The sequence below is a fragment of the Leuresthes tenuis genome, unplaced genomic scaffold (assembly GCF_036924035.1).
Source record: "Leuresthes tenuis unplaced genomic scaffold, fLeuTen1.0.hap1 SCAF_13, whole genome shotgun sequence".
In the NCBI taxonomy this organism is placed as follows: Eukaryota; Metazoa; Chordata; class Actinopteri; order Atheriniformes; family Atherinopsidae; genus Leuresthes; species Leuresthes tenuis.
Genome location: NW_027325367.1, coordinates 18,642,897 through 18,670,412, shown reverse-complemented (window position 1 = coordinate 18,670,412; position 27,516 = coordinate 18,642,897). Strand labels below are relative to the sequence as shown.

General features: G+C 41.5%; 1 protein-coding gene across 5 annotated transcripts in view; it reads right to left on the bottom strand.

Moving 5' to 3' along the window:
- The window catches only part of nrxn3b (neurexin 3b), a 279,140-nt gene that overhangs the window by 30,620 nt on the left and 221,004 nt on the right, over positions 1 to 27,516 (bottom strand). For all 5 annotated transcript variants that reach the window (XM_072362420.1, XM_072362416.1, XM_072362417.1 and 2 more), the window contains one exon: positions 11,137 to 11,308. In XM_072362420.1, coding sequence (XP_072218521.1) covers positions 11,137 to 11,308 — 172 coding nt within the window. The remainder of the gene's footprint in view (positions 1 to 11,136; positions 11,309 to 27,516) is intronic.

The window sequence follows — 27,516 nt, the reverse complement described above, 5'->3', positions numbered from 1 at the left end:
AGGCATAAACAGTGCATTGACAATCTGCAAGAAAAGTCAAATCAGAGCACATACTTCACAATCTACAGGATGTTATATAAAACAGAGTAAGAGAAGGACAACAAGAGTTTAACAAGGAAAATATGCACTAAATACATTCCTCTGAAGCAAATATGAGCACAAATTCTCCCACTGGACATCACCTGCTTTTACATTTCAAGGGCCAACAAGTGATTTGCTGTTGACAGTTATTTGGACGGAATAAGCTGTGCAGCGGGTTTGCAAGGAAAGGAGGGCAGTGTTAGAGGGAGAAGTGGTAATTGTCAGTGCGGCAGACCCACTGCGGGTGAGGTCCCACTGTGACACAGATTTGAAGAGGACAATGCATACAAATGAGATCATTACTGACAAAGTGGGAGGCCTTCAGTGTAAAAGAGGCGCAACACCTCAGCTGCCACATTCCCCTCTTCTTAGACTGTGGCTAACCGACCCAGGTATAAGGAAATTAAAGATAATAAACCTCATTTTACAGGGAATGCTGTGTGTGTGCTTAGTATTTCTTCTGGCATGACACGGTTTCCCACTGTGTATGCGTCAGGGTGCAACGTTTTGGCTGACAATCACAGAGCCAGTCCCTCTGAAAGGTGCTGCGAGAATTTCGGTGCTGAGGATAGAGACGTAAAAGTCTGTCTTCAAACAATTTTGAGGAACGACAAAAGAAAGCGAAGACTGTAAAGAATTGTGAATGACAATATGACGTCAGTCAGCATCCAAGTGAGAAAGTATTAAAGAGCAAGAAAGAAATGGGAATCCTTTAAGGTATAATACAATCGGCAAGGCTTCATATCTGTGCAAATGTGCCTAGTATGGCTGCTGGGATTGTCTCAGGTGATTCAGCTGCCGAACGTCTGTGGGGAGTCACATGATTGCGGGTGTGACAGCACGGTTTCTGGCTATGTCGTGGTTCATTATTTGCCTTTCATTACATTATACTATACAGCATAGTCTCATAAAACCACACTGTTCGGTCCTTCCTACCTTTCATTTCCAGAGAAAAATACAGCAAGTGCTCAGTTCACACCCAACTGGGAAAAAGTATGATTATGGCTGCAAAGGAGCTCAAGGAGCTAAGAGACTGTGTCTGCGGTGTGCCAGCAGGTTAATCAGCTACTAGCAGGACTCCCTCCCCATTCCTTTGATGTCAAACAGGTTTCAGGTGGCAACCAACTATACTCTCCTCTGGACAGGAGCCACCGAGGGAGGCGAGATGTTTGTATGTGAAATCAAAGGGCAGCTGGCAAAGTTAGAATTCTCAAGGTAGGACTGGAGAGGAAGGATAGGCTGTATCTACAGGCATTCTGTAAGCTCTCCATCTTATCTCCAGTTTATGCATTTGGCTGTTTGTCCCAAAGCAGTCACATGTTGTTGTTTAAATCAAGGAAAATCCTATCTGAACCTGAGAGAAGAAGCTACAAACTAGAAGTGCGCCAATGGCGTGGTCTCAGGTATAGCTCTTGCATTGTTGAATGTGATTAATGAGGTGACAGCCTCCCTGTAATGAATAACACCACAAGCTAATTGTCCAACTAATGAGAAAAATCTCTATAGTTTGTCAATTTGATATTCAATTTCTAGAGGTGACTTGAGAATGAATCACCTTGCCAATAAAATCACTATTGTTTATTACTATATCAGTCTGGTTTTCATTTGTTTCAAAGCAGTGGTCAGATCATTCCTCAAAGATTTTTTTCCTCAAACTTTCAATTTGAAAAGGTCAAAGAGGAGAAGCAAGTGGAAAGATAAGTAGCACTTTATGTGTTTGACACTTCCCAAGATTCAGTTTTGTGAAAACTCTTTTTTTCTGTTTTAGAGTAATTTGAATATTTTACAAGCAGATTTGAAAGGTTTAACTTTTTTTTCCACATTATTGTCTATGATAGTCAATATTCCTTGAATCCTGAACCTTGACAGACAAACTACACTTTAAAATTGAAAGAAGAATATTTTGACTAGAAACCAACAGAGAGAAGGTGTCATGGGATCTTTAAGTCAGAATAAATCAAATTCATCAAATTTAGTTTCTTAAAAAAATAATCAAAAGCTGCTGGTTTAGGCTGTTAAACAATTTTTCATTGATTTTCTGTTCAGCATTTTTGGACTGGTTTGAATCAGGCCTCCAAGATGCAGAGTATGACATGCATAAGTCAAACCTGGCCATCACACGGCCTACATCGGTACATTAGCCTGGGATTAGCAAACCATGCTCTCTAACTATGTATATGACAACTAGCTAGCTAACTGTTCTGTTTTCATCTTGGGAATACATCTTCCCTGAATGCCAGAATTTGCAGAATGTGCTGCTCACTCAAATTGTGAAGAAATAATGAGACAAAAGGTGATTAGAATAAATCTGTGAATAACAAAGCTGAATAGTTTAAATCAGGGTAATCAGGCTTATGCTTGGTGGATTGAAGGGTTGAGCTAATGATCTTGCACCACAGTTGTTATGGTTCTTTATATTGGCAGTAGCCTACTAAAGATGTTATTAAGGGCCATACCTGCAGAGATTCAGGGACTATGCATCTAATAGAACCAAAGTTACTACAGTGAGTGAACTTGCAGTGTTTTGTACAGAGCCATGGTGATAAAGAGTTGAGGATCACTGGCAACATCCGCCTCATTTTTCACCTTGTAGTCTTGGAATCTTTCACTGGAGACAGCTCTGATTTAACAAATGCAACCTTGGACTAGCTGAACTGACTCTTTCTCAGCTCCTAGTGTGCTGCATGGCCCTAGACCTCTGGTGTATTGCAGAAGGAATGCCTGCCATGTCAATGTAGCTTGCATAACTCAGAATGTTAATTTCATCCATAGCTGCACGGTGATCAAAATGTTCAATATATGCAGTGTGCGTTTGTGAGTTAATACAAACTCTGCACTGTTTCCCTTGTTAGTTTGGTTTATTTAAGCTGGTCTGACGTCTGTCAATCAGCATCTTCAGCAGACATGCCCCCAGTGATTCATATTCGTTTCTGATTTACTCAGGCTTTAAAGACAAAATCTGATAATAAAAAAAAACACAGCCACACAGGCCTGACAGTGCAGCCTCGCTGAATCCTCAGCTCTTATAAGGGAAAACAAGAGATTTGAAAGCAGTTTTTCTGGTGTTTTCTGGTGTCTCTGTTCATACATGTAGATGAGATCACGGTTAAAATACATTGTTAGTTGTTATTCCCATAGAACACTGCTGACCTCCTCTCAGCTGAATGTATATCCAATCTTTCCGCTCACAGTAAGTATTTCTTCTTATAAATATATACTAGTGCTGAAGAACGTCCTGTTTATTCATTCAGATATACTATCTCAGAATATTTCATGCATATTTTACACTTTCCTACATGTATATGCACAACTAAGCAGCTGAATGCAAACCTTTTTAATCCAGTAATAACCTTTTTTCCCCACGTTTAATAAGAATGTCTATTTACGCCCTGCGATAAGCCTTCATCATTTATTTCCCCCGAGCGACGGCAGCTATTCACTCAACACAAACACTGGCATGGCGACAATCATCTGTTAGTTAGTTGCTTCATTCTGCTTCAGTCTATTCAGTTTGTTTACTAGAATCATCTCACCAGGGCTCCATCACAGGGCCAGAGCTGAGAGCACATCTAAACTGAGAAAATGGCTACTGTGACAGGCTCCTGGCATCCTCTCTATTTGGGGGATGATGAGTGCATTTGATATAGTATGGCCCTGTCCAAAAATCATCATTCCACAGCCCAAATCCAGAGCTAGACAGACAATGCCGCCACCGGTTATGAATATCTTGCACCACCCACCTCTTTGCAATCCACACCCGACTTTCATCTCTGCTTCTCCTCCTCTCTTGGGTCGTTCATTTCTATTCTCTCTATTTGTCTTCAGCTCACCGTCCCTCCACTGATATTCTGCTCCTTCATTTGATCCCTGCTATTCTCCCTCTCTCCATCTCAGTAATCAGCCCACTGCTCTCTTCTCGGGCAGCTCGGGCCTCTTCAGCCACAGATGCAATTCTGCTGCCATTTATCTGCTTTTCACTCATTCTCCATTCCATTTCCCCTCTGCTCTACCCATCAGTTTGTCAACTCTTTTCTGTCTTCCACTTCCAATAAAGTTTGTATTCCCTCAGCAGGTGCGCCCATGTGCCTCTGTTTCTCTTGCTTGCTTTCCCCTGATCTTCACTCCACAGTCATGCAGACATCAGAGAAAGTCAGAGAGTAAAGACATCATTTATCAGGTCGCTCTGAAATTTAAAGTGTTGAAAGGATCAATTTGACTGGCGGCTTGTATCCTTAGCTTAGTCTGAGTTTTGAGAGCGAAGGAGATGGGGCTAAAAATCTTTGGCCTCGGGACGCATTCTGAGGAATAGTTTTTTTTCCCCTGCATCTCATGACAAAGACTGTCAGACATTCTGAAGCCGTGCTACTCGTTATGTCTGTTGCAGGTTGTGTGCCTCAGTGCATGGATGAAAGTCCTTGTGTGTTTGAAAGCATATGTGTTTGAAAATGAACACAAGGCTGTTCTCGCCATGACCGACCCTCTCAAACACATCACAAATGATGGAACGCACAGACAGACAGACTTTCCCTCAGGCACCAACAGAGTAGTTAGGCTAATGGTCATTCATCTGAGACAACGCCTGAACCACAGCCAGCTCAAGGCAAAGGGTGATGCGCAATTTCTGCCTGACTCGGCCTCATAATTCTTTGATTCCAAGATTCCAACTCGCACAGAAAAGATCATGTAATCAAAGAGAACAGCCATTCAGAATGTTATATAAGGAAACTGAAGCCCTCTCGAACAAAAGCAAGCCCCTGCAGTAATGTGGGCTGTCACACAAGTACACAGAATTGTAGGAGAGACGCAAAGCCGTGATGAGCGGTGACTGGAAGAGGAGGAGAAACACGGATAAAAAGGAATTTGAGCACGGGAAAAGAATGGAGATCTGAGAGGGCACTGTTTGAGGGGGAGAATAATTAAAGAAAAGAAGAGACAAAGCAGTCAACACACACACACTCGTATAAATCCTACGCCCACACGCAAAAACATGTAAGCTGCAGAAGCCTGACGGAAAGGTTCCTGTATGTAATCAGTGTGGGTATATTGTTCATAAGAACAGCACTGTGAAGTCTTATTTATCAATATGAACAGCATTAAAGTGCTCTATTTCTATTTTGTGAAGCTGCTTTGTGAGAAACCGCCTCGGTACTAAGACTAATACAGTCTTGATATCTAGTGGGTTTGACATTAAGGTCCTAGAACTTAATCTCTTGTCATCCGTTCACTTCATCGTCTCCTTTGTACTTCGAATTGTCAATAAATGCAAAGCAGAGACTGTAAAGGCAACTACAGGACAGCTCCTGTTTATATTGCACTGCAGTTTTCTGTCAGCTTTGGTAACAGCGACCTCAAAGTAATCGCAGAGATGGGATGGCAGCAGAATTACGAGAAAGTCAGCCTGTGCAACAAAACGCAGTTCGGCAATCAGACAGGATGTAAACAAAGCCAACAGTTATATTTGATATAAGTGATCCAGTCAGTCTGTCAGTAACTGCTGTCAGAATCCACTACCTCTGTGTCCTGGGGCAAAGTGCTGATAATCAAATGCATACACATGTTAGACAGTCCCTAACCATCTTATTAAGTACACAGATAAAATCTGAGGCACACCAGTGCGGCTTTTCCTTTATCTCTCTGCATACATCAATCTCATCTGGATACTTCTGTTAAAGCTGTCAGAAAGGGTTTAGCAAACTACAACCTTGACTATGAATACATTAAATACCTTTTTCGTAGTGTTAATAAAAACTGAACATTCATAAGAATCATGAACGACAGCCTCTCATGTCAGAATTGTATCTCATGAAGTGGCCATTTCTTACAGCTCGATCTGATGATCGAATACTCAGTGAGTCAAAAATAACACTTTTGCTTTGCAACATTAGTGTTCTCAGAATCTCAGCATTTATGCAGAAAAGCAAGTCGAACACCTTCCTTAAGTTTTACATTAGTCAGATTATATATATATTTTTAACCCATCTACACACTGTGACATCATCTTCATAATGTATGATCACAGACTGCCCTGCACCTGGGAATGACTGCTGCTCAGACATACTGTATTTTCTGACCTGAGTTCCACCACTCTGCACTTAGCACTGGGACTAATTAATCCTTGTCATTTTTTTTCCAACTGTCTGAGAGACTTTTCTTTTTTTCCTTTATGCTTTTGTCTAGAGTTGCTCCCATTTTTCTTGCTCCGTGTGTTTTTAAATCTTCTTTAAATTAATTTACCGAAATGAAAGCTGCTAAAACTGTCGAAAGTAAAAACACATGGAATCTAAGTAATAATATTCTATTGCACAAGGAAGCCGTGTGCACAACTTTGGCAATCAACTGACAACATCAGTTGAAAAACATCATCTGACAAATTACACTACTTACTGTCATTTTATTTATTCAATAAAAACTAAGTAAAGAAGCAGTGTCTCAGAAACGAAGTCCACTGCAGGTTTTAGGAGCTTGTAGGACCACTTTCAGCAGCAATAATTTGCAGTAATTGTTTTTCCGTAGAAAACTCAAGAATATTTTGACTCAATGACAACAACATGACCGCAAAATAAGCCTAAGTCATTAACCCTCCTGTTTAGTTTTCTCCAAACGCGCTGCTGTGCATCGTGACCAACCTAAGCCATACTGCCATGTTATCTTTAGAGAGAAGAGGCCCTCTCCTGGCAACCTTTCTAAATAAAGCCATACTCTTTTTCTAATTGTACTGTACGTGAACTTTAACATTTAACATGCTCACTGAGGCCTGCAGAGTCTGAGATGTAGCTCTTGGGTATTTGACCTTGGGGTGAACTTGCTCACGTGTCTATTCATGGGAAGAATGGCGACCGTCTTGACTGATTTTCCACTTGTGAATAATCTATCTCTGTGTCTCTGAATAATTCAAAAATGGCCTTATAACCTCTCCCAGATTCATGGGAAGCAACGGTTGCTTCTCCAAGATAATTGCTGGGGTCCCAGGGGTCAATCCTGGGGCCCCTATTGTTCAATCTGTACATGCTTCCATTAGGCCAGCTAATACGCAGCTATAATGTGTCCTACCACAACTATGCAGATGATACTCAGATCTACTTGTCACTGACGGCAGGAGAACATGGATCTGTAGATACTTTGTGTCACTGCATCGAACAGATCAGTGTGTGGATGCAAAACAATTTTTTCTCCATCTAAACTCAGACAAAACTGAAATCATTGTCTGTGGCCCACAGAAACAAAGAGAAAGTGTTATCAGTCACCTTGAGACTCTCTCTCTAAAACCTAATAATCAAGTTAGAAATCTAGGGGTAATATTGGACTCAGACCTGAACTTTAACAGTCACATTAAATCAATAACATCAACAGCTTTCTACCATCTAAAAAACATTGCAAGAATTAAAGGAATAGTGTCTAAACCATACTTAGAAAGACTAATTCATGCGTTTGTCTCCAGCAGGTTAGACTACTGCTCACTGGGCTCTCTAAACGGGCTGTAAGACAGCTGCAGTACATCCAGAATGCTACTGCTCGAGTCCTGACTAGAACCAGGAAATACGAACCATATTAGTCCAGTGCTCAGGTCTCTGCACTGGCTTCCTGTTGCTCAGAGAATAGACTTTAAAACAGTTCAAGAACATGTCTCTTCATGGTCTAGTGCCAAAGTAGTGAGGTAACCAACTAAATAATGACACAGTGTCATATGTCCTACATAGTTGAGTTACATGCTGAGGTTGCATTTAACTCATTTTAAGTTGCATTTAACTCATTTTAAGACCTGATAATGACCGGATGAAGTTTTTGTTAAATCCAGATTCGAACCTTTGAATTGAAATAAGTTGTATTTTCTTAAAAACATGACTGTATAGATGATTGATTTGGTGTACGATGCCAGATTCGGGTTAATTCGCTATTATTTTAGCAATATTGCTTCAGACCGTGGATTGCCCAAAGTCAGTACTTGTATACTGATCACTATGCTACTATTATTGTTAAAACTACTAAAATAATGCAAAAGGTGTTGATAAATCAGAAAACTATGACAACATTTTAAAAAGGAGGTGTTTGACCAGTGAGCCCAGAAACTGTGGAGAGTTCAAACGCACATAGCGGAGTAAAAACCTCCTGTGAAGTTTCTCCTGATTTCTGGATAGTTTGGTGGGGGCAACTTTTCAAAGACCATGACTAATATGTCCAATTTACATGCTTCGGGCTACTCCGCAAGCAGCTCCGACTGTCGGGCAAATCACCAACACCTTTGTCCTCAACTGTTCTCTTTGAGGGAGAGAGGCTGTGTTCAGATCCGGTAACTGTCACTGAACAGCCTCCACTGAACAGCCCCCGGGTTAAGTGTTGGAGTGTGAAAAAGCAGTCGATAAGTCTGGACCCTAACATGCAATTACTCACGAGATGACAACGTCTTTACAAGACAGGGAGGCAGAAAAATAAATAAATCACAGTTGAATTACTATCACTGTGCAAGAGAGATTACCACGCATTCAATCCCCCGACCCTCGAGTTAGTGACATGTGGTCGGAGAGGGGAACGAACCTTGATGGGGCGGCTAAAAAGGAATGCAGAGGGGAGAGCACGGTTTATTTTGCTCTTGATTCCTTAAGCTGAGTTGCATCATTAACGGCCAGTGATTTCTGAGTGAGCTTTGGCTTTGGATCACAGATACTGACATATGTAACAATAGAACTTGAGCACGGGAGCATTTGTGCACAGGAGATAATTATGATAGCAGTAGACATTCAGTTCTTAGCCCAAACGACAGGCAGTTGAAGACAGAAGGTGGATGAGTCGAGTATTACACAACCAAGACTATACTGAGTACGACTGTGCAACAATGACATTATAATATCTTATAAATTGAATTCCCTCTTTGTGGCTGTCTATGTGTACATGGTGGATATGTCACCTTTGTGCATGGAATGGAGTATCTCAGTTTTTTGCATCATTACTGTGGCTGAAACGCAGTTATGAAACCAGTCTAACATCATCTAGTCAACAAATAAGCAAAGAACGGCCGAAGGCAAAAAGAAAGCCAGAGACAGAAGAGATTAACGTCACCTGCGCTGGCAATGAAACCAACTACAACAGAGAGCCAAGAAGACGCCAGGAGAGGATGCCGCCCTGTCGTTGGTGAAGACATGCAACTAGGAGCATACAGGGAGGCCTCTGGGATGAAGGGCTGAGAAGTGACTCTTGAATCAACTCCTGTTTGTTTGCTCCTTGCGATTAGGTGGCATCTCCTCTTTTTTAATTTAGTTTGGGGGTGTACCTTCCAGTCTTCTATGTTTCAGTTCAGGTTAGTGCCATATCTAGTAAGGGGACAATATTTCCTATTCGGCGCTGTCTCTTTATTCGGCATCTCTTTCTTCCCATTTGTGTGTCACTGGCCTCCCACAATATTACACCAGCGATATGAACATCATCGTATCTTATGCCATTTTGGCTCTTCTGGCATCCACGTCCGCCACTTTGTGCCTGCATTGTTGCCCTGTGTGTCTGCTCTGTTTGACTAAGTGGAATTAAAGAAAGGGAAAAAGGAAACAATGTGGTTTCTCCTAAGCTGGGTGACTTGGAGACACAGAAGTCAAACTCATGGAGCGCCAACTTCATTTAATGGACTGTTAAGTAGAAGCAGGAGAGGCTTTTTCCTTCCTTCCCCTCTCTCACTCTTTCACCTTGATAGCTAAGCAGCACATATCTGCTCCAAATGAGGAGAGTGCCTGAGCCTCCAAATGGAGCAGGCTCTGTTTGATGACCCTGTTTATATTCTGCTGTTGTGCTGCTTCTGCTGACCTGGGAATGAGAGATACAGGCAAGCAGAAGCTTTATCTGGCAAACAGTCCATCCCCGGCCTCTGCCTCTATCCCCTCCTTGCTTGCCCACCGACCGAATGCCTCTTGGTGCCTTTGAATCCTTGCAGAAACTGGCCAGATGTTGAAAGACAAAGGCTTTAAGCTCAGAGAGCTCCTCTAACGTGGAGTCAGGTGTGATGTTGTGAAAGGCCGGATGTATTCTGAGGCACAGGCAGATATTTTACTTAGTTGTTTTTAGATCGACTGTTTTTTCCTCTTTGCAGTACCCTGTGCATGCATAAATAGATGGTGTCCAGTGGTTCTAAAACGATACTTTAATTTTACTCTCATAGTACTGTGCTTAAGTCCTGAGCCACCCCTCATTCACTTTCACATTGCCATGAAAATGGAAAATAGATGCAACAATTTCCTGAAATATTTTAAAAATGGAAATACAGTGTACACAGCAAAAACAGCTTTTTACACCTGTAAAGACTTTGAAAGTAAATATTTGGTATGATCCCCTTTATTCATCAATATTCAGCCTGAACCCTGTTAGACAAGCTTTTTGTCATTTATATAGGTAGCCTTCAGGAATAGTTCTCCAGGTTTCCTGAAGGACATTCCAAAGCTCTTTTTTTAGATGTTGGCTGCCTTTTGTTCCGTTCTCTGTCAAGATGATCCCACACTGCTTCAACAATGTTGATGTCCAGGCTCTGGGGAGGATTCATCCCTCCAAGAGGCTTCAGTGAACAGTAGAAGGATCAGCTGAAGGGCCAGGTGCCTATCTCAGATTCTGTCTCAGGTGTTTGCTGGATTTTATTCCGTATATTACTCCTATTTCTGAAAGACATCACTTCAGACACCATTGTGTGCAGTGTGTGGCTACTAAGTCCAATAGCTTTAGTGCATCTTTGCAATGTGCTGCAAATAACAAAGTGCTTATACTTTGTTACTAGCACAAAGTTGCCTGGTTCATACCTTGAACGATTGATTGGCTAGTTTCTTAGCAAACAAAAAGAAACACATTCTTCTGAAAATGGTCAGGTATAAGTACCAAACTATTAAAAAGCAGCCAACATCCAAAGAAAAACTTTTTAAACACCCTCAGAAAGTCTGGAGAGCTACTGCTTAAGACTTCTTATAAGAAAATCTGTGTCCCTGGAGACAGCATTTAAAGAAATGAGGGGTGGCTCAAGCCTCTTGCAAAAAACTGTATGTTGTACAAAGAATTCATGCGACATAAGATCAGTGACAGGGACTGTACCTGTGGGAAAATGCTCATTGACTGGCCAGTTGTCCACCTGCAAGGTTGCGTTGCCCCCATTCCTGGTGAATCGTACCAAATGGTATTTGCCGTCATTTACTGCTGTGCTAGTCTCCTTAACACTGATATCCACCGTTCCGATGTTGAACGTCACTCCCACTTTGCCTTGTTCCTGGAAAAAAACACAAAAAAGAAAGTGGGGGAAAAGGTTGGTGGTAGCACTCCATCTTGGCAAACAGTATTTAAATGAACTTCAGAACGCAACCAACTGAGTGAGCGCTGCTTCTCAGTATGACCGAGTCACATCAAATGTGCTATTACTATCGAGGCTAATTCAATACAAACTTTTGACCTGCTTCTGTACAATGCCTCCACCTACATGTATCGTCGTGCAATAATAAATTAATTATACAATAAACTAACGATAAAAAAGTTCAATGAATCTGCTCGGATGAATGCACTCGGCTGGTGCCAGTGGTGAACTAGTCAGAGAACCTGAAGATGCTCGTGCGCTATGCTTCATTATACAACTGTAATGTGATGAAAATAGGCTGCCAGCAGAGATTGTAATGATGAGTAATTCCCCCTGCAGCCTGTCACTATGAAACTGGCAGGACAGATGCCTTTTTCTGCTGCGCTCCTTACAAACACGATGATTACCATATGTTTTGCTTAGCTCCTGATGCTAAACCAGTTATGCCATCTCCATAAATCGCGATGGCTTCCTGACCATTTTCTGACACCTCTCCCTTCGACCGCACATATTTTCACGTGTTGTCGGCATGTTTTATTGTGACAGCCACTGTAATCGTGGCTGTGTAGGCGTTACAAGCGAAGGCGGGACTTGAGTGAGTGGCGATGAGGACGAGCTGTGTTTTCTGTGTCATTTGTTTTAATCCCCCATAGGGACTCTCTCATTGTAATTACTTTCTTTAGTAGCCCGGAGCAGTGGGACCATTTCTCATAACAAAACCAAAATTAGAATGGTTTGCACGGGAGGCATATATAGTTAATTGATCAGCTGAGGCGTAAGCCCTGCATGGGTGACTGTTAATATACAGACTCAGATAATAATGGATACTACTTAACTTTACTCAGCATGAATACATTGCAAGATTGGTACAACATCCTCTTAATACCTTCGAAGAGTTCTCAATAAGGCCAGCTAATACCTAACACAGTTGTTCAGGCTGCATTCTCAAATATACTCCACAGCAGACCAAAACATTAAGATGCAATAAAACCAGATTATGCTAGCAAGTTATAGTTTACAGGAATAAAAGACTTGTCTCAGAAGGTTTTTCTCAGTGTATTTCTGCTGAGTTAGTTCATTTTTGCCATACATGCTGAAAACTAAAAGAAATCCATATGAGTTCTACACTTAGAAAATAAGAGCACCCAGAAGAAGGCGGAACTCTCCTTCCATCTCTCTAAATCAGGATTTGTGTTTCTAAGCATGGCAAGGTGGTGTGGTGGTTAGCACCGTTGCCTCACAGTGAGAGGGTTCCAGGTTCAATGTGGAGTTTTCTGTGTGGAGTTTGCATGTTCTCTCTGGGTATTCCAGCATCCTCCCACTATCCAAAAACATGTATGTTAGGTTAATTGGTGTCTCTAAAATTGTCTTTAGGAGTGTGTGGTTGTTTGTCTTGTGTGGCCCTGTGACGGACTGGTGACCTGTCCAGGGTGTACCCCGCCTCTTGCCTGATGACTGCTGGAACGACAGATTAAGCGGGTATAGAAAATGGATGATTTCTAAGCATTTATTTCTTATTTTTATAAGTACTAGGGAGGCAAGAGTATATTCTTGTCTTGATTTAAGGTACAAGTGCATCCTTCTGAGATAATATATTTCCAGTTTTCAACAGGGTAGAAAAATCCACTGGCAAACAGCATAATGTAAACCCTGCAACGACTGTTCACACTCCCATGTAGATTCCCTTACAAGCTCTTTTAACTGCCTAGGCGGACTAAAGAACTGCTCTCGCTCGTACTTACACTTAAAGCATGCTCTGTCTCTTCATAAAAAGACAACCAGAATAGCATTACGGTGTACTTGAGAGCATAATGCGAGGAATGACAAAGCAGCTCTCCTCTGAAACAATCTCCAGCTCAGCTAATAATGGAAAAAGAATGTTACCGAAGACAAGAGAAAACCATCTCCTGAAAGCTGAGGAAGAGCTCAGAGAGGGAGTCAAGATGAGAATATCTGAAGGCGCACTTAACGTCTCTGTCAGAGAAGCTGTAAATGGACTCTTCATAGAAGTAGTTGTCATTAAAACTCATTAAAGAGCCACACACAAAACCCGTGTAATAAAAGAGTATGGCCACATGTGTGTGCACACAGAAAAACACACATGATCCACACAGATGAACAAGATAGTCTGAATATGTTGATGTTCTAATGTGACATGGGGCTGTTCTGTTTGTGCACTGTACTGTGGAAAATCCTACTTAAAGATCCTTCCTGACTAATGACCAGACCTTTTCCTGGTATGAAAAAACATGTCTGACAGCTGGAGTGCGTATAAAGCACAGACAGACATCAGCGGTGACCTTCAGAGGCTCTGGCAGTCACAGGCTCTCCTATGTAGGCGCATCAAAGCCACATCACCGACCCACTAATACCTACAAACAAAGACAGATCGTCGACCCCTCCTGACCCTTTTACAAACAAACAACAAATTGCAACAACTGTACACATTTAGCACTGTTGCTGAGCGCCTCCAGGCAGTGTGTGTGTGTGTGTGTGTGTGTGTGCCAGTGCTCTGCGATGGCACACCTCCACCTCATTCTATCCTCCTTCCTCTATGCTACTTCTGTTGTCCGGCTACCCTCCTGCCTCTGCCGCCCACCTGCCTGCCTGCCCACCCCAGCACTGCAGCAATGTTTGAGTGACAGATCCAATTACGTTTTTTATTGGCCTGTCGCTCGCGAGGCGGGAAGGCACTTCATTGTCTCCTGAGCAAAGGGGAAAAATGGCTATTGTTCTCTTAGTGGGAAAGATGATGGCCACTGTTCAAGCTGTAAACAAATGATGCGCGCAGAATAGCTTCTAAACACACACACGCTTCGGTCCTAACAGACACACGCACACAGGCACACAGTCATAAACTGTACCCTTGCACTTGAGAATGTTAGTTTCTTTAGTGTCATGTGGCTTAAAAGAATTACAGAATTGACTTTACTGACTAAATTGCAAACACCCCAGACATGAGATCACAGTAATATCCTGGGATGATGTGCTAATTCTCTTTTATAGCCTAAAGTGCTCCCGCACTATTTATTTAGACTGTTTCCTGGCTTTAGACGGAGAAAACCATCATGCCAACAGCGTGAGTGTATGCCGTTTAAGTGTACGTACACTCTGTGTGGGTGTGTTGTATCCATGCTCTGTGTAACTAAGACTGATAAATGTAATTCCAACCCTCCCTCTCTCTTCGCTGTGAGCAAGCCCGGGCTTGGCACGAGGAGCTCCAGCATTCCCACGTGCCCCGGCGCACGCTGACATCAGTAATCAGCCCGCCGCAATCCAATTCAGGGCCGATCAATGCCTCCAACACATAGAGTACCGTGGCCAGAGCGAATGAGAGAGCATCACTCAAAGCAGTGGTGGGCGATCCTGCAGACAGCCATGGCAGCCCTCTGCAGACAGCTGCTGAACAGAGGACGAGTTGCTCACAATAGACCCCCATCCCCAAGTCACTGAATGGACATTCTGTTAAGCCACAGGCCCTGGATGGATAAATACATCCGACGGCCTTTTTATGGAGGTGAGATGGGTTTAATAAGCATGTTCAGACAAAAAACAAAACAAAAAAACATCAGATAAATACAGGAAAAAAAAACAGATTAATATATGTAACGTGTGCCAGATATCTTCAACAAAAAGATGTGGATCGAAAGTGCTTTAAGGTCAGACAATGTTATTAAAGTGGGAGTTTTTCCCTCCACAAAAGGTATTACATTCCAATCAAACCTTGATTGAAATCTGGTACGGCCAGAGAGTAGATGTAGTGGGATGACTCCAGTGAATCTATATTAAGGCTCAGTTGGGAGAGAGGAAGATCCTGTATCAAGAATGTGAACATGTCCCAGGGTGGGAGTTTGGGTTACATATCCCCCCTTTCATCTAACATCAGTGCCCAAGTTAGCTTCTGTGGTCAGGGGCCATCAAAACTGGATCACTGAAGCAGTGGAAGCAGAATCAATCGGGTGCAGAAGCTAGGACAACGTGAGACGCACTGGATTGATGCACCTGGCCTTCCCGGTGCCAAAGCCATTTATCCAAAGTAATTGACAGAGATAACTCAAAGATGTCAGAGTGATTTGTAGCTGTCTGTTCCAGTGTGCATCAAGCCCTACAGTCAAAAATATGCTGAAGGGTAGGATGTTAGAGGCTTTTAAGGGGAGGTTTGTTTGTATGCTAGCCTTTAGTGCTACCCTCTTCCTCATGCATAGAATGTATTGACAACTCGATGGGCCTTGGGCTTGGCGTATTTGTCATGGACTTAAAAACGCTATTGAAACCGAAATCTGTAATTTCAGACAGAATCACGACCCAGGATTTAAAAGATCATGTTTATAAAGCAGACATTCAACATATACAACCACACAGGTATGGGCAAATAAAGAAAAAAATTATTTCAGAGGCCGTTGCTATAGTGACACTCTGAAATTTCAAAACAAACAAATAAGAAAACACATCACCTCTAAAGGTACACAAATTCTGCCGATTCCTTCACCAAGGCAAGCTTTGGAGAGGAAGACGGAAGTGATCTGAGCAGTTTGGGTCTGTGTCTTCGTATGTGTTTGTCTGCCAGCAACATCACATGAAAACTACCTCATTCAATTTCATAAAAGACAGTGGATAGATGTAGCACATGCAAAGGAGGAACCTGTTCACATTCGACATGCAGCTAGATCTCTTTCCCTCACACTAAAGTCACTTTTAGAAATATCCTTCCAGTTTTATCTGTGTTTCAGAGAGCTCTGGATACAACCCGGTAAATGTAACCGAATATGACCAAAAGCAAGAAACTTGTTCCATCCATCTTCTAAACTAGCTTGATTCCTTTCAGGGTCTTGAATGGGGCTGAAGCCCATCCCACCTGCCACCGGGCAAGAGGCAGGGTAAACCCGGACAGGCTGCCTGTCCATCACAGGTCTGAATGGGTTAGAGAATAACCCTAATATTTCATTTGCATGTTATCGTCAACAATTCCTATGAAAAAACTCAAATGGACTGATCCAATAAACAAGTACTGTCTGTATGCAGAGTCTGACTTGTGGTATCTTCTTTTCATGTTCTACAGAGTTCCATTGTTGTCTTACAAGAGACCAAATTTCAGCACAGTTGTTTATTTTTAGTCAGTCTCACATGGACGGTTTAATTAGCCACCAGAATAACAAATGAGGATTAATGCGGCACTGAAAACAGACAAAACAAATACACTATTTACTTTTATTTGACTAACAATAGTTCAAAACTGCTGTGCCCAGCTGTTGTAGGAAATAATGGAACATTTTTGTGACCTATTTTTCAAACTGTTCCATTTGGGGTGTTTGGAGTGCACACTAAAGTAAATGAAAAATAAAGCAATGGATGCGTGTTATGTGAAAAAGTGTCATGTATTGTTTTATCTCACAACATAATAACAGGGAAACAATCTGACCTATTTCATTTAATTATTAGCTCGTGTTTCTGTCTTTCCTCATTTGAATGAGATGACCGTTTTAATCTAATTAAGCACTTATAGCTCATCAAAAATGATATGCTTTCACTGGTTCTTCATTAAAGAGACGGAAAGCCTTAAATTAGACAAAAAGGGGGAGATGGATATTTTGCTGGGATAAATTAAGTGCAGCGTCAGGACAGGACATGAAAGCGCTCACAGCAGTGAAGCATACAAAGTGCTGCTGACATGTTAAGAACACAAAAAGGCACTCATTTTAGAAAGATATATCCCACTGTGGGACTGAATAAAACACAGCAGACACGGTTTTACTTTCTCACATTAACAGCAGACTTCCTGGCTTTGTGCAGTGACACCGCTAATGCACTATTCAAATAAACATTCCAGTGAAAACTGAATTTTCATAAATCATTAAATGGCTCAAATGTTCATTCAGATGTTCATAATCAGCTGCAGAGCTGTTGTGAGAGGCCATGTGGGAGGATACAAGGCACAGAGGCCTGCATGCCTCTGAAATATTGATCACACCTAAAAGAACCCAGAGTTCCAGCACAGGCTGTGTTTCACACCTGAGAGGGTCAGGAATGGCTTCATCGAGTGGACAGGAACAAAATGGCGTCCGCCTCGCTTTACTTACTGCGAGTGTGATTGCTGGGCTAATACTGGTGAGTCCATTAGCCAGTTGGTTAATGGCCGGGTGTGCCAGCTAGAGTTAGTCCACACCCTCAGAGTAAGAGTCATTGCATTTTTAAGCCAAACACGGGCAGCTGCATTGCTGGGGTAGGTACTGGCTTTGACTCTGCGCTTGGGCTCAATGTCAAACTCTGATACTTGCTGTTTGATCCGCTGCCACAGAATATGAATCGTGCAGGGTCAGCCTTATCAATTATTTACACACACTCTTTCTCTATTTCCTGTTTGCCGGGTCCTGTGGCTGTAACTTGCCCTGACACTAATGGCGGACGGCCTGGTGAAAACATTTATCAATGTTACCGCAGGGTCCTCTTCAGCTCTATACTATCACTTTCATCCTTTTGGAACTTAAACTACTGACAGTGCACTGATCCTAATCATCACTGCCATACTTTACGGCATGAGTCTGGGCGCCATTGTCTGAGTGAAGTGGCTGCCCCTGAAAGAACCTCTGGTTTCTGCGTCTTGTACTATCAATGAATTTATAGCCTCCTATAAAGCTCTAATATACGACATTTTAAACCCTAATATAACAGCACACAGCTGTTTGTTTCCGTAAGCCATAGCAGTGTAAGTTGTTTTCACTACAGCACACAGCTTCCCTCCCTTGCACGCTCATCTTTTTAGGCATAACAAAAGTTGTAGTTTTTCCTCAACTTTACGCACTTTCTTTGTTCAAACCAACTTGCACAAAGAGAGATACAATCCAAATTTTGAAAAATTCAAAGATGTATGGAGACTGTCCTCCTCACAAGAACAAGCCAGTGGAAATACCTTCCTGGCTGTTTCCTGGCTTTAGATGGATCAGACCATCATGCCAACAGTGTGAGTGTATGTCATTTAAGTGTGCATACACTAGTGGTAGTGAGAGGAACTGTATTTGAAGATTCATAAGCATTAACATGGTGTAATTCTTACCTGATAAGGTTTTTTCTAACCTGTACCAGGTAATCTCATTGCATAAACCCTACCAAGAAGTGACATGTTTTTTGTAGTGTTGTTTTATTGACTGAACGTAACCTGGAAGTGAAAAAATCTTGAGGTCTAACTCACGTCCTATGGCTGAAAGCGTTGCACGTAACTGCACTGTTCACCCTGTTCTTCCTCCTTAGAACGTCTGTGTCACATTTGTGGTAGTGGTTTAATTGATGATCCTTATAGATTAAATTTAAAGGTGTGAATAAAATTACTCGGATTGTTTTGATTGGAGGATTTGTTGGTGTCTGAGCTGTTTGAACGGCTGCACCTCAGGTTTCACGATTGCTTTGTTGCTTTGTTTTGGTGTGAGTTGATGTTCAAGTAGTTTCATAATGTTTTTTTTCACAATGTTCTAAATTACTCCTTTAAGCACTTTGAAGTAATGTATCATACAGTATTTTTGGTATTTGACTTTGGCTGTTTGGGTGTGGTGGTTAGCACCGCCACCTCACAGTAAGAGAGTTCCTGGTTCGAATCCTGCCTGGAGCTTCCTCCCACTGTCCAAAAACATGCATGTTAGGTTAAATGTCAATTCTAAATTGTGCCTAGGACTGAGTGTGAGTATGCATGGTGGTTTGTCTCTGAGTGGCCCTGTGATAGACTGGCAACCTGTCAAGGGCATACCTTGCTTCCTGCCCAATGGCAGCTGGGATAGGCTCCAGCTTCACCATGACCCTAAAGCAGGTATAGAAAATGGATGGATGGACTTGTAACTATTAAAAGGCATCTTCCCTCAGGCCATCACAATGGTGAACTCTGTCCTCTGAGAGTTTTATTCTTGGGCCAATATTTCTTTTCATAGTCATCTACTCTGTAATTCTAACTAATCTTTTACAAATGAGTCGTTTGAACACTAAATCTTGCTGCTGAAATAATGCCATAAATGAGACATGTGGGTTTCTATTTTTAAACAGAGTGAGAAAAACAGATGATAGAATCATTATTCATTATGGAGTGGATATGGCTTAGGAGGTGGAGTGAGAATCCTCCAAACGGGAGGCTGGAGTGGCGCAGTATTCAGTTTCTCTATGTCCTGAAGTGTACAGTATAGAATGCAAACATGCTCTGTTTGTGTAAATGGATGTGAACTACTTAGATTACTTTATAGAACCTATACAAGTGCAGACCATTTGTTTAATATCAAAAAGTATCTGTTGTTCTGCATGTATACAATTGTCGATCTTTGACTATATAACCATAATGTCACTGTAGATTGTTAATGGAGAAAACATCATCATTGCAATCCATACTGCATGAGCACAGGCTTGCCAAACCACAGACGCGTGTTAAAACGTAAGTCATTAATTGTTTTTCGGCTTGACCTGCTGCTCCGCTACTTCATCTGCACCATTACAACGCAGCGTGACCGGAAACAGGTAACCAAGCAGTATGCACAGTCACACAGTCTCAACATTGCCACAACCACATTAACAGTCTGCTTGGACTAGTGTTTTACGGTAGCCGTGAAGAGGATATCTGTCATCAACGTGTGTGACTGCATTTACTTACAGTGGCGTCATTTAAAGAAAAAAAAGAAGAAAAAGTTTTGTGTGACCTCACACTGTGCTGTGTTGGACCACATGGTCCTCATGCACCAGGGGGCTCATTTAGAGAAAAAAAAGAAGAGCCAATGAATAGGATTTGTGCTAGATGGAATAATATGCTGTGAAAGTCCATTAGGGACCAGGCTAATGAAATTGAAACAGCTTGGTGATCAAATTAGAATCTGTTCGGCAGATATTTAATTTAATGTGCTGCTGAATTTGAGCACTTTCTATTTGGTAACCGCACATTGAAAGTGGTGCACAATAAATCAAGTGGTCACCTAATTCATCCGGCGTTCTTTTCTCCCCTCATTTTTCTGATATGAGCAACTTTCCAATACAAAATGCCAAACCAATATCCACTATCTTCTGAAACAGAAGAAACAAAATGCAAATAAGCAAAGATATACCAAAAAAATTTTCCCATGGAAAATACCTCAAAATCTTATGCATTGCTGCAGCTGCTTGTTAAAGAGTCACGGGGCGAAATGATTTGAATAGACTTTGAATTTGTTTGAGGAGCTGCTCTCTGTTTTATGCACGCTCTCTGTGTCCCTGGTTATATGCAAAACAAAGCCACACTGTAAGAGGGAAAGGAAAGAGTGGAAACTGGGGAAAAAAACAGTAGCTACTACAGAAAGCTTGGTCATCATCCCAATTAACAAGATGGGTGATAATTTCTGGAACAAAAGATGGCAATTTTAAATTGGGAGGAAGACTCCCTACAGAAACTCTGTCTAATAAAAATGGGAGGAAACACATCGGCTCTCTTTTCTGTGTGGTAGCCGTAAACGCATCTTTGAACATCGAACAAAGCTTGGACCACAGTTTACTGACTGTGTGTGTGTGTGTGTGTGTGTGTGTGTGTGTGTGGGGGGGGGAGACGCTATGTCTCATTTTCATCCATCTGTTTATATAAACATACTATTCTGGGCACGCACTTCCAGGCACAACAGATGGATGAATGTAAACACACAAATGAGTATGCGACCACACAGACGCACACACAGACGATTCTTTTTTTTTTACCCGACACATTTTTTTGTCCAATGTCATGCAAACTGCAACGAGGCAGCAACGACCAACGTGTGCAGGAACAAGTGTTAATAGGCTAATGCTAAAGAACGCCATCTACAGTAGACAGTGTTGTGATCGGGCCTCAGCTACGTCAAACAAAAGCGGGCTGTTCCCTGATCACAGCCCATGATGGGGCTGAAAAAAAGAAAGAAAGAGATGAAAATAATAATAATAATAAAAAAGACCTCCTGTGTTCGCTACATTGGGGTCAGGCCAGGGTCAGGGTGGTTGCCAGCACTGGCGGCAAAGCCTGTTGGACTGCCCCAAACACTCAGAGGGAGGGGTGGTCTGTTGCTAAGGGCAACTTGCATGAGATCAAGACTCTGCCTTCAACTGTGACTGCTGAGTCGTCATGGACGGAAGCAGTGGGAAAGGAAGGGAAAGAAACAGACAAGATACAAGACAGGGTGAGAAAAAAAACAATAAAAAATTAAGAAAATAAAGGCCATGAGGTGTGGCGGAGAAAAAGAGCTGCAGAAAAATGACCAAAAAGTGAGTTTGGCACCCCTGTCCTCATTTTGTCTTCTGTCTTCTCTCTGGATGAGATTCTCTGTTGAAGAGGAGATTCATTTTATTTTGATTTGAGATTCATTTAGTTTGAAATCCTCCACAGTCTCTCTGTGATAATATCAACCTGTGGGTTGCTCCTTCCCAGTAAGCACCCCAAGACAGACTGCTGCTGTTGGAATTCACACAATTGGCAGCGTAATTGCTCCAACTCGGAGGGATTATGAGTCAGTGTGAACATAAAGAGTATTTCCAGTTGCTAACACTGTTACAAATTGGTGGGGATTTATAGCGTGATTCCTGAGCAGCCAGAGAACACCAAACAGATCATGTTTAAAGCAGCTTTTCTTTGATCTAAATGACAACCTGTGCTGAAGTGGCAAACCCTGATCATTTAAATAAAACGCAATCTGTGAGTTTTTTGTTTTTTTTTAGTTTCACAGAAAATGGGGAATGCGACACTCACTCTATTCATTTTTTTTGGCAAAAGAACATTGCAGATAACTCGCAGATTCTCCCAAGGACAAACAACATAACTGTTGCTGTTCAGGTGGATAGAGTTTTAATTTTCAGTTTCTGCACCATTTAATTCTTGGTCTTTAGAATGAACATTGTGAGCATCTTCAGCAGCTGCTACCAATGAAAACTCCCATTTCAGACAATCACAACTAATACATGATTCTGTAACTATTTGCAGTGCAGTCCAAAAGGTATCTGCAGCATCCATAACTAACCATTTTAACAGTGATAATGCATATTATACTGAGCATACAAAGACATTTCTTTCTATATATATATGTCATTGATACCTATCAACTAAAACAACAAAATCAGCATTGTACTTTTCAAGTATTTGTAGATATCTTAAATATACTTTGACATTCAAATCAAAAAACGCAATTTGAGGGTATCGCTAATGACTAGTCTGACAACTGAGAACGCATATTTCAGGAGAAATGTTGTCACGGGTATATCGAGCATGATTACAAACTGAAGTGTGAACCCTTGGAACAACTTAAGAAAAGCTCCAACTAATTGAATTTCCTCCTAATCACCTATCACATGACCTCGTCTTTCTTTTTTCTCCATCTATTTCTGCTTTTATCTTTATTGCGACACCTCTACATCTCCTTTTTGAAAATTTACAAATGCTACTTGTGAAAAAAAAAAATCTACCATATCTATGATGCTACCACATATCTGTGTTTTTCTACAATATGTCACCTGACCTGATTATCAAACTGTGTAGTCTGTCACGTTAGGCATCTTACGCTTTTGTCATGTTCTGTGTTTTTGTCTAAGTGTTTAGCTTTGCCATTTCCCCACTTTTGCCTCAGTCTTTCTTCTCCCTTGCCCAGCTTCACTTTCTTCACCTGTGTTCATTATCATCAGCTGCACTCACTCACCAATCACCCTCCACAGTCTCCCAGTTTGTTCTTGCCATTTGTCAGATCCCTCCTGTCACCTTTCAAAGTCAAGTTGATCAGTGCTGCTGTCGTTGATGTTGTTTAGCCAGGTTTGCTGTTGTTACTGTCACTGTTCATGTCAGGTTTGTCATCGGTCATAGTCAAGTCTTTGTCTGTTCTTAGAATTTTTGTTTTGTCAGTTTAGGTTTTTGGAATTCTGGCTTTGCTGCGCCACAAGTTTTTACTTAATAAATCTGCATTTGGGTCCTCCCGTCGACACTGCATTCCATGACACGGTCTGTGAATATTTATAGTTTTCTAACCCCAACCATATATTATTTCTTTTTTTATATTTGAAACGAACCGTGTACAATAATTTGAACCTTAACCATTGGAAGGTGGGACCAAGATGGACAAGTACACAATTGCGGAAGTAGGAAAAGATTGTACAGGATGGGATTTGAACCAGCAGTCTCACGCTTAAAAGCTGGAACTCCTTCCCCCTGGTATGTTTCCCCCTTTTTTTTCTTTTTTTTCTTTTTTTTTTTCTCTCGGTCCTAAGAGTGGCATCTGTACACATCACTATGTCATGAGTATTCATGTTGTCTGGACAGGAGGGGAAAAGCTGAGCAATGTTTTTTTTCGTCGTCCAACAGTATTTTACAATCTGAGATCAAACTGAATGCTTTCAATGCAATCTGAAGATTTAAGCCAAACTCTGCTACACTTCCACTTTCCAATAGTTTGTCAACTGGTCTTTAATTTTTTTATTTAATTTTTTTTATTTTAATCAAAAATGTGCACTTTAACTACTCTTTCAAGATTAATAAAGTCTTCTATGCAGATGTTGCATTTGGAACTGCCCCGTTAGCCACAAGTCAGGTACATTAACTTGGAGCCCTCTTGCTCTGTGCCACACTGCAACCTCTGACCAATCTAATGTATGGCGGTATGCTTGGGCAGGCACAATGCAGCAGTAGAGTGAAAAAGTCTCCTGTGGTGACGGTTCAGAAGCCACACTGGGCAACATATGCATTCTTTGTGAGTATGGCTGTCATGTCAGCTTGATACTAGTCTTCAGTCCAAGATTCACTTACAATCTACTCATTTCCAATTCATGACCACATCCGATGCATTAAAGCTGTGTTAAATCAAGCAGAACTGCACCAAACTCTGGACAAAAGATGGAATGGAATAGAAATTCATCTTTGGTCTTACCAGTAAAAATGGATACATGCAAAGATAAATCCAAAAGCACAAGAATAAACTATGCTGCTGATTAATCTGAGGTTTTTGAATTGCTCGACCAACTATTAAGCCTCTTTCTATATTGTGGAAAGATACCGTTCTTTACGTATCAGTGAATAATGAAGAGAGTATTGTATAAGAGATTCTTTCTTTTAAGAAGAAAGTAAAACAGCAGTTTTGAGTTAAATCAAGTGATGAAACCCATTGTTATAAAACAAAATGGGGACCCTCAGTAGCTGTCTTTTAAGTCACTTCCATCTTTGCTGAAAGAAATGGAGTGGGGGAAAATGGAGACAGATAGAGGGGGTGATGAAATGGAGACATGAATAGCCAGTACCTAAAATGGCTGAATAAACAGGAGGAAATCTAGGTCGGTCTGTCTCTCCCACTTCAAGGAACATTGAGGCAAGTGCCCTACTTCTTGACTGCTTTGGACACTTTCAGGCCAAGCTGTCGTCAAAGCCCTCGCCTTTATACTGAAAAGAGATCACGCGGTATTATTTATGAACTACAAAATTACAGTAGCTTTGCATTCACGTCTATGAACATCCTCCCTGTGCGCTTGTCCTTCCCTGTCAATTATTCTCCATAATTATTTTGTTCCCCGCTATTTCGAAAAGGCATTTTTCATGAAATTAATTGGCCCAATAATAATAGGGGAGCAGCCATTTTTAAAGGCAATTTTCTCTTCCCTAATATGAAACTGCTAAAAGATAAGTGCATATCAAAGGCTCAGCAGATAGCGCTCATTGCAGCTCCCCTCTCGCAAAATTAACAGGGCTGCTTGCAGAGAGAGGCATGAAATCTAGGTGATTGGAATGCAACGAGATGCCAGTGTAATTCTGCGAAACGCCATTAATGTTAATCAGGAGCTTCGTATGATTGATTACACCAGTTCCTTCTTGCATGTTGGCAGCTTTGCATGCATGCTGATGCATGTTCTCTATTGTAAGCATTTCAAAAAGCACAATCAGTGGAGCTGATGAGTTTACTCTTTTGCATTTTTTCTGGCTTTCCATAGTTCTCATTTCAGGCTCATAGAAAAAGAACTAAGCCAAAAGTAGAAGAAGTGTGTGGAAAAACTAAATATACCCTTCATGCTTTCATAGGAATTAAGAGAGTAAGTAGCAGCCAACTGATGCAAGTCAAATACATTTGAATAACTGAGCATCAACAAGTGTGAGCAATGCCAAGGAGGAAAGACATCAGCAGTGATCTTAACGAAGCAGTTGTTGCTGCGCATGTTTGAGAAATGAAAGGATCAAAGTCCAGACCTCAACCTGACTAAAATGATGGACAATAGGAAAGCTCTGCATCATAAAAAGAAAAAGACCACAAACCAAATCAGTTGTAAAGAAGAGAGAGAAAACTGTTCCACAATGATATGAGAGACTGCGAAAGTCGTTCATCTCAGATCGTTTCTGACAATTCTTTACTTGGTAAGGAACAAATTTTTTTTTTTTGTTAAAATGCATAAAACCTTTGACTTGAAAGAGGTTTTCACATGACTGCGAATGGGTATGTTAATATATATACATCTCTCTCTCTCTCTCTCTCTCTCTCTCTCTATATATATATATATAATTGATCTTTCTCTACTCAGACATAACTACAGAGAGGTTTACAAATTCAGTTTACTTATATAGCACCAAATCACAACAACTGTCATCTCAAGGCACTTCAATGATATAGTCAAATTCATTGTAATCAAATCCAATTAATTAAATTCAAAATTGTCTAATTCATACATGCCAATTGTAAAAAAAAAAAGAATTTCCTAGCGAAGGAATCTGATAGATTGCACCGTAACTGCAAAGGGCACAGAATAGTGAGCCAGAGCAAAAGACAAATCTATGGTCTTTCTTGTTGGAGGTTGTTGTTAAATGTCACAGTGGTCGGCCCGGTTAGGGGACTCATAACAGAATCACACATACAAAAATTTAAAAAAAAGGACACACAATAACATAATGAGAAGTGTGTGCACCATGAAGGTCAACTCCAGAGATGAGCTCACCTCAGACGGGTTACCCTTAAAGTTTAAATTTATTTCCTTCACATTTTGACCAATTTTGCTTTTTTCTCTTAAAGATTAAGAGACAAGGAGCTGTGCAGTCTGACATTTTTTTTTTCTATCCTACTGTCAAGCAAGCAAACCGTACTTCAAAGAAATGTGACTGATGAGCGACTCGATTGATGGAAAAAACTAAAACCAGCTCTAAGATGAAAACAATCTTCATCCATGTGAAAAAAGAAGAAAAGGCAAAAAAAAAAAAAGAACAGCACCTCCTGTTGCTTCTTTCTCCATCAGCATTTGCAGCTGTGGAGCAAACTTTGGTCCACTCACCAGATCCACTGCCCCACGAACAAAACTGCCCACCCACCACCATCTTCTTCTGCCTCTCCCACCAAAACTGCATGGAAACCAGGCGCTGCCTCCCCCCTCTCGGCCAGATGCTGGGGAGATTCTGGGCCAAATGGGGCATAGTGGGTGTCTGTCATTTTGTTGTCGGGTGAGTTATCCATCTTACACTGCTGCGATTAGACGCACTGTACTGACTCACTCTACCTCTTTTTTTTTTTTTTTTGTCTCTGTTTCACCAGCCCTTGTCTGTTGCTCTCTCCCCATTAATATTTCTTCTACTTTGCCTTTGCTGTCTCTGTCCTCTATCTTATCCTTCGTACCCTTCCCTCTTGCTATTTGTCAGCGTGTGCTCCATTGAGCCAGGACTGCGGGCAGGTTACAGTTGTCGGGCGGGGAGGTCCATCGGAATCAGCCATGCGAGGCACAGATGGGCCCTCTTGTCAATTCAGCAAGACTGTTGACACAGGTTATAGCATTAAATTGCACATAAAGCCTTCCTTTCTGCTGTATCTGACAGCTAAGCTGGAGGAATATTCTCAGCTAATGTGTTGGAGAATGCCAAAAATACATGGCTGTCATTGTAAATGGCACAGTTTTTTTTTTTCCTTTTCTTTTTCCCCACACTCGGCTCTCCCAGTGAAATGTGAGGCAGAATTATGTCAAATTTCCTCAGGATTTGCAGTAACCCCCCCCCCCAAAAAAAAGACTGTATCCACACAGAGGCTATGAGGTCTGCAGGCACTGGACGCTCATGTAAACTAAAGCCAAAACAAGGTTTAATCTCATCCCTGCCAGCACTGCAGAAGACAGTTTTCAAAGTTTTTTTTTTTTTTAATTAAAGTGTTATCCAATTTGTGCCATCCCCCAAGTGG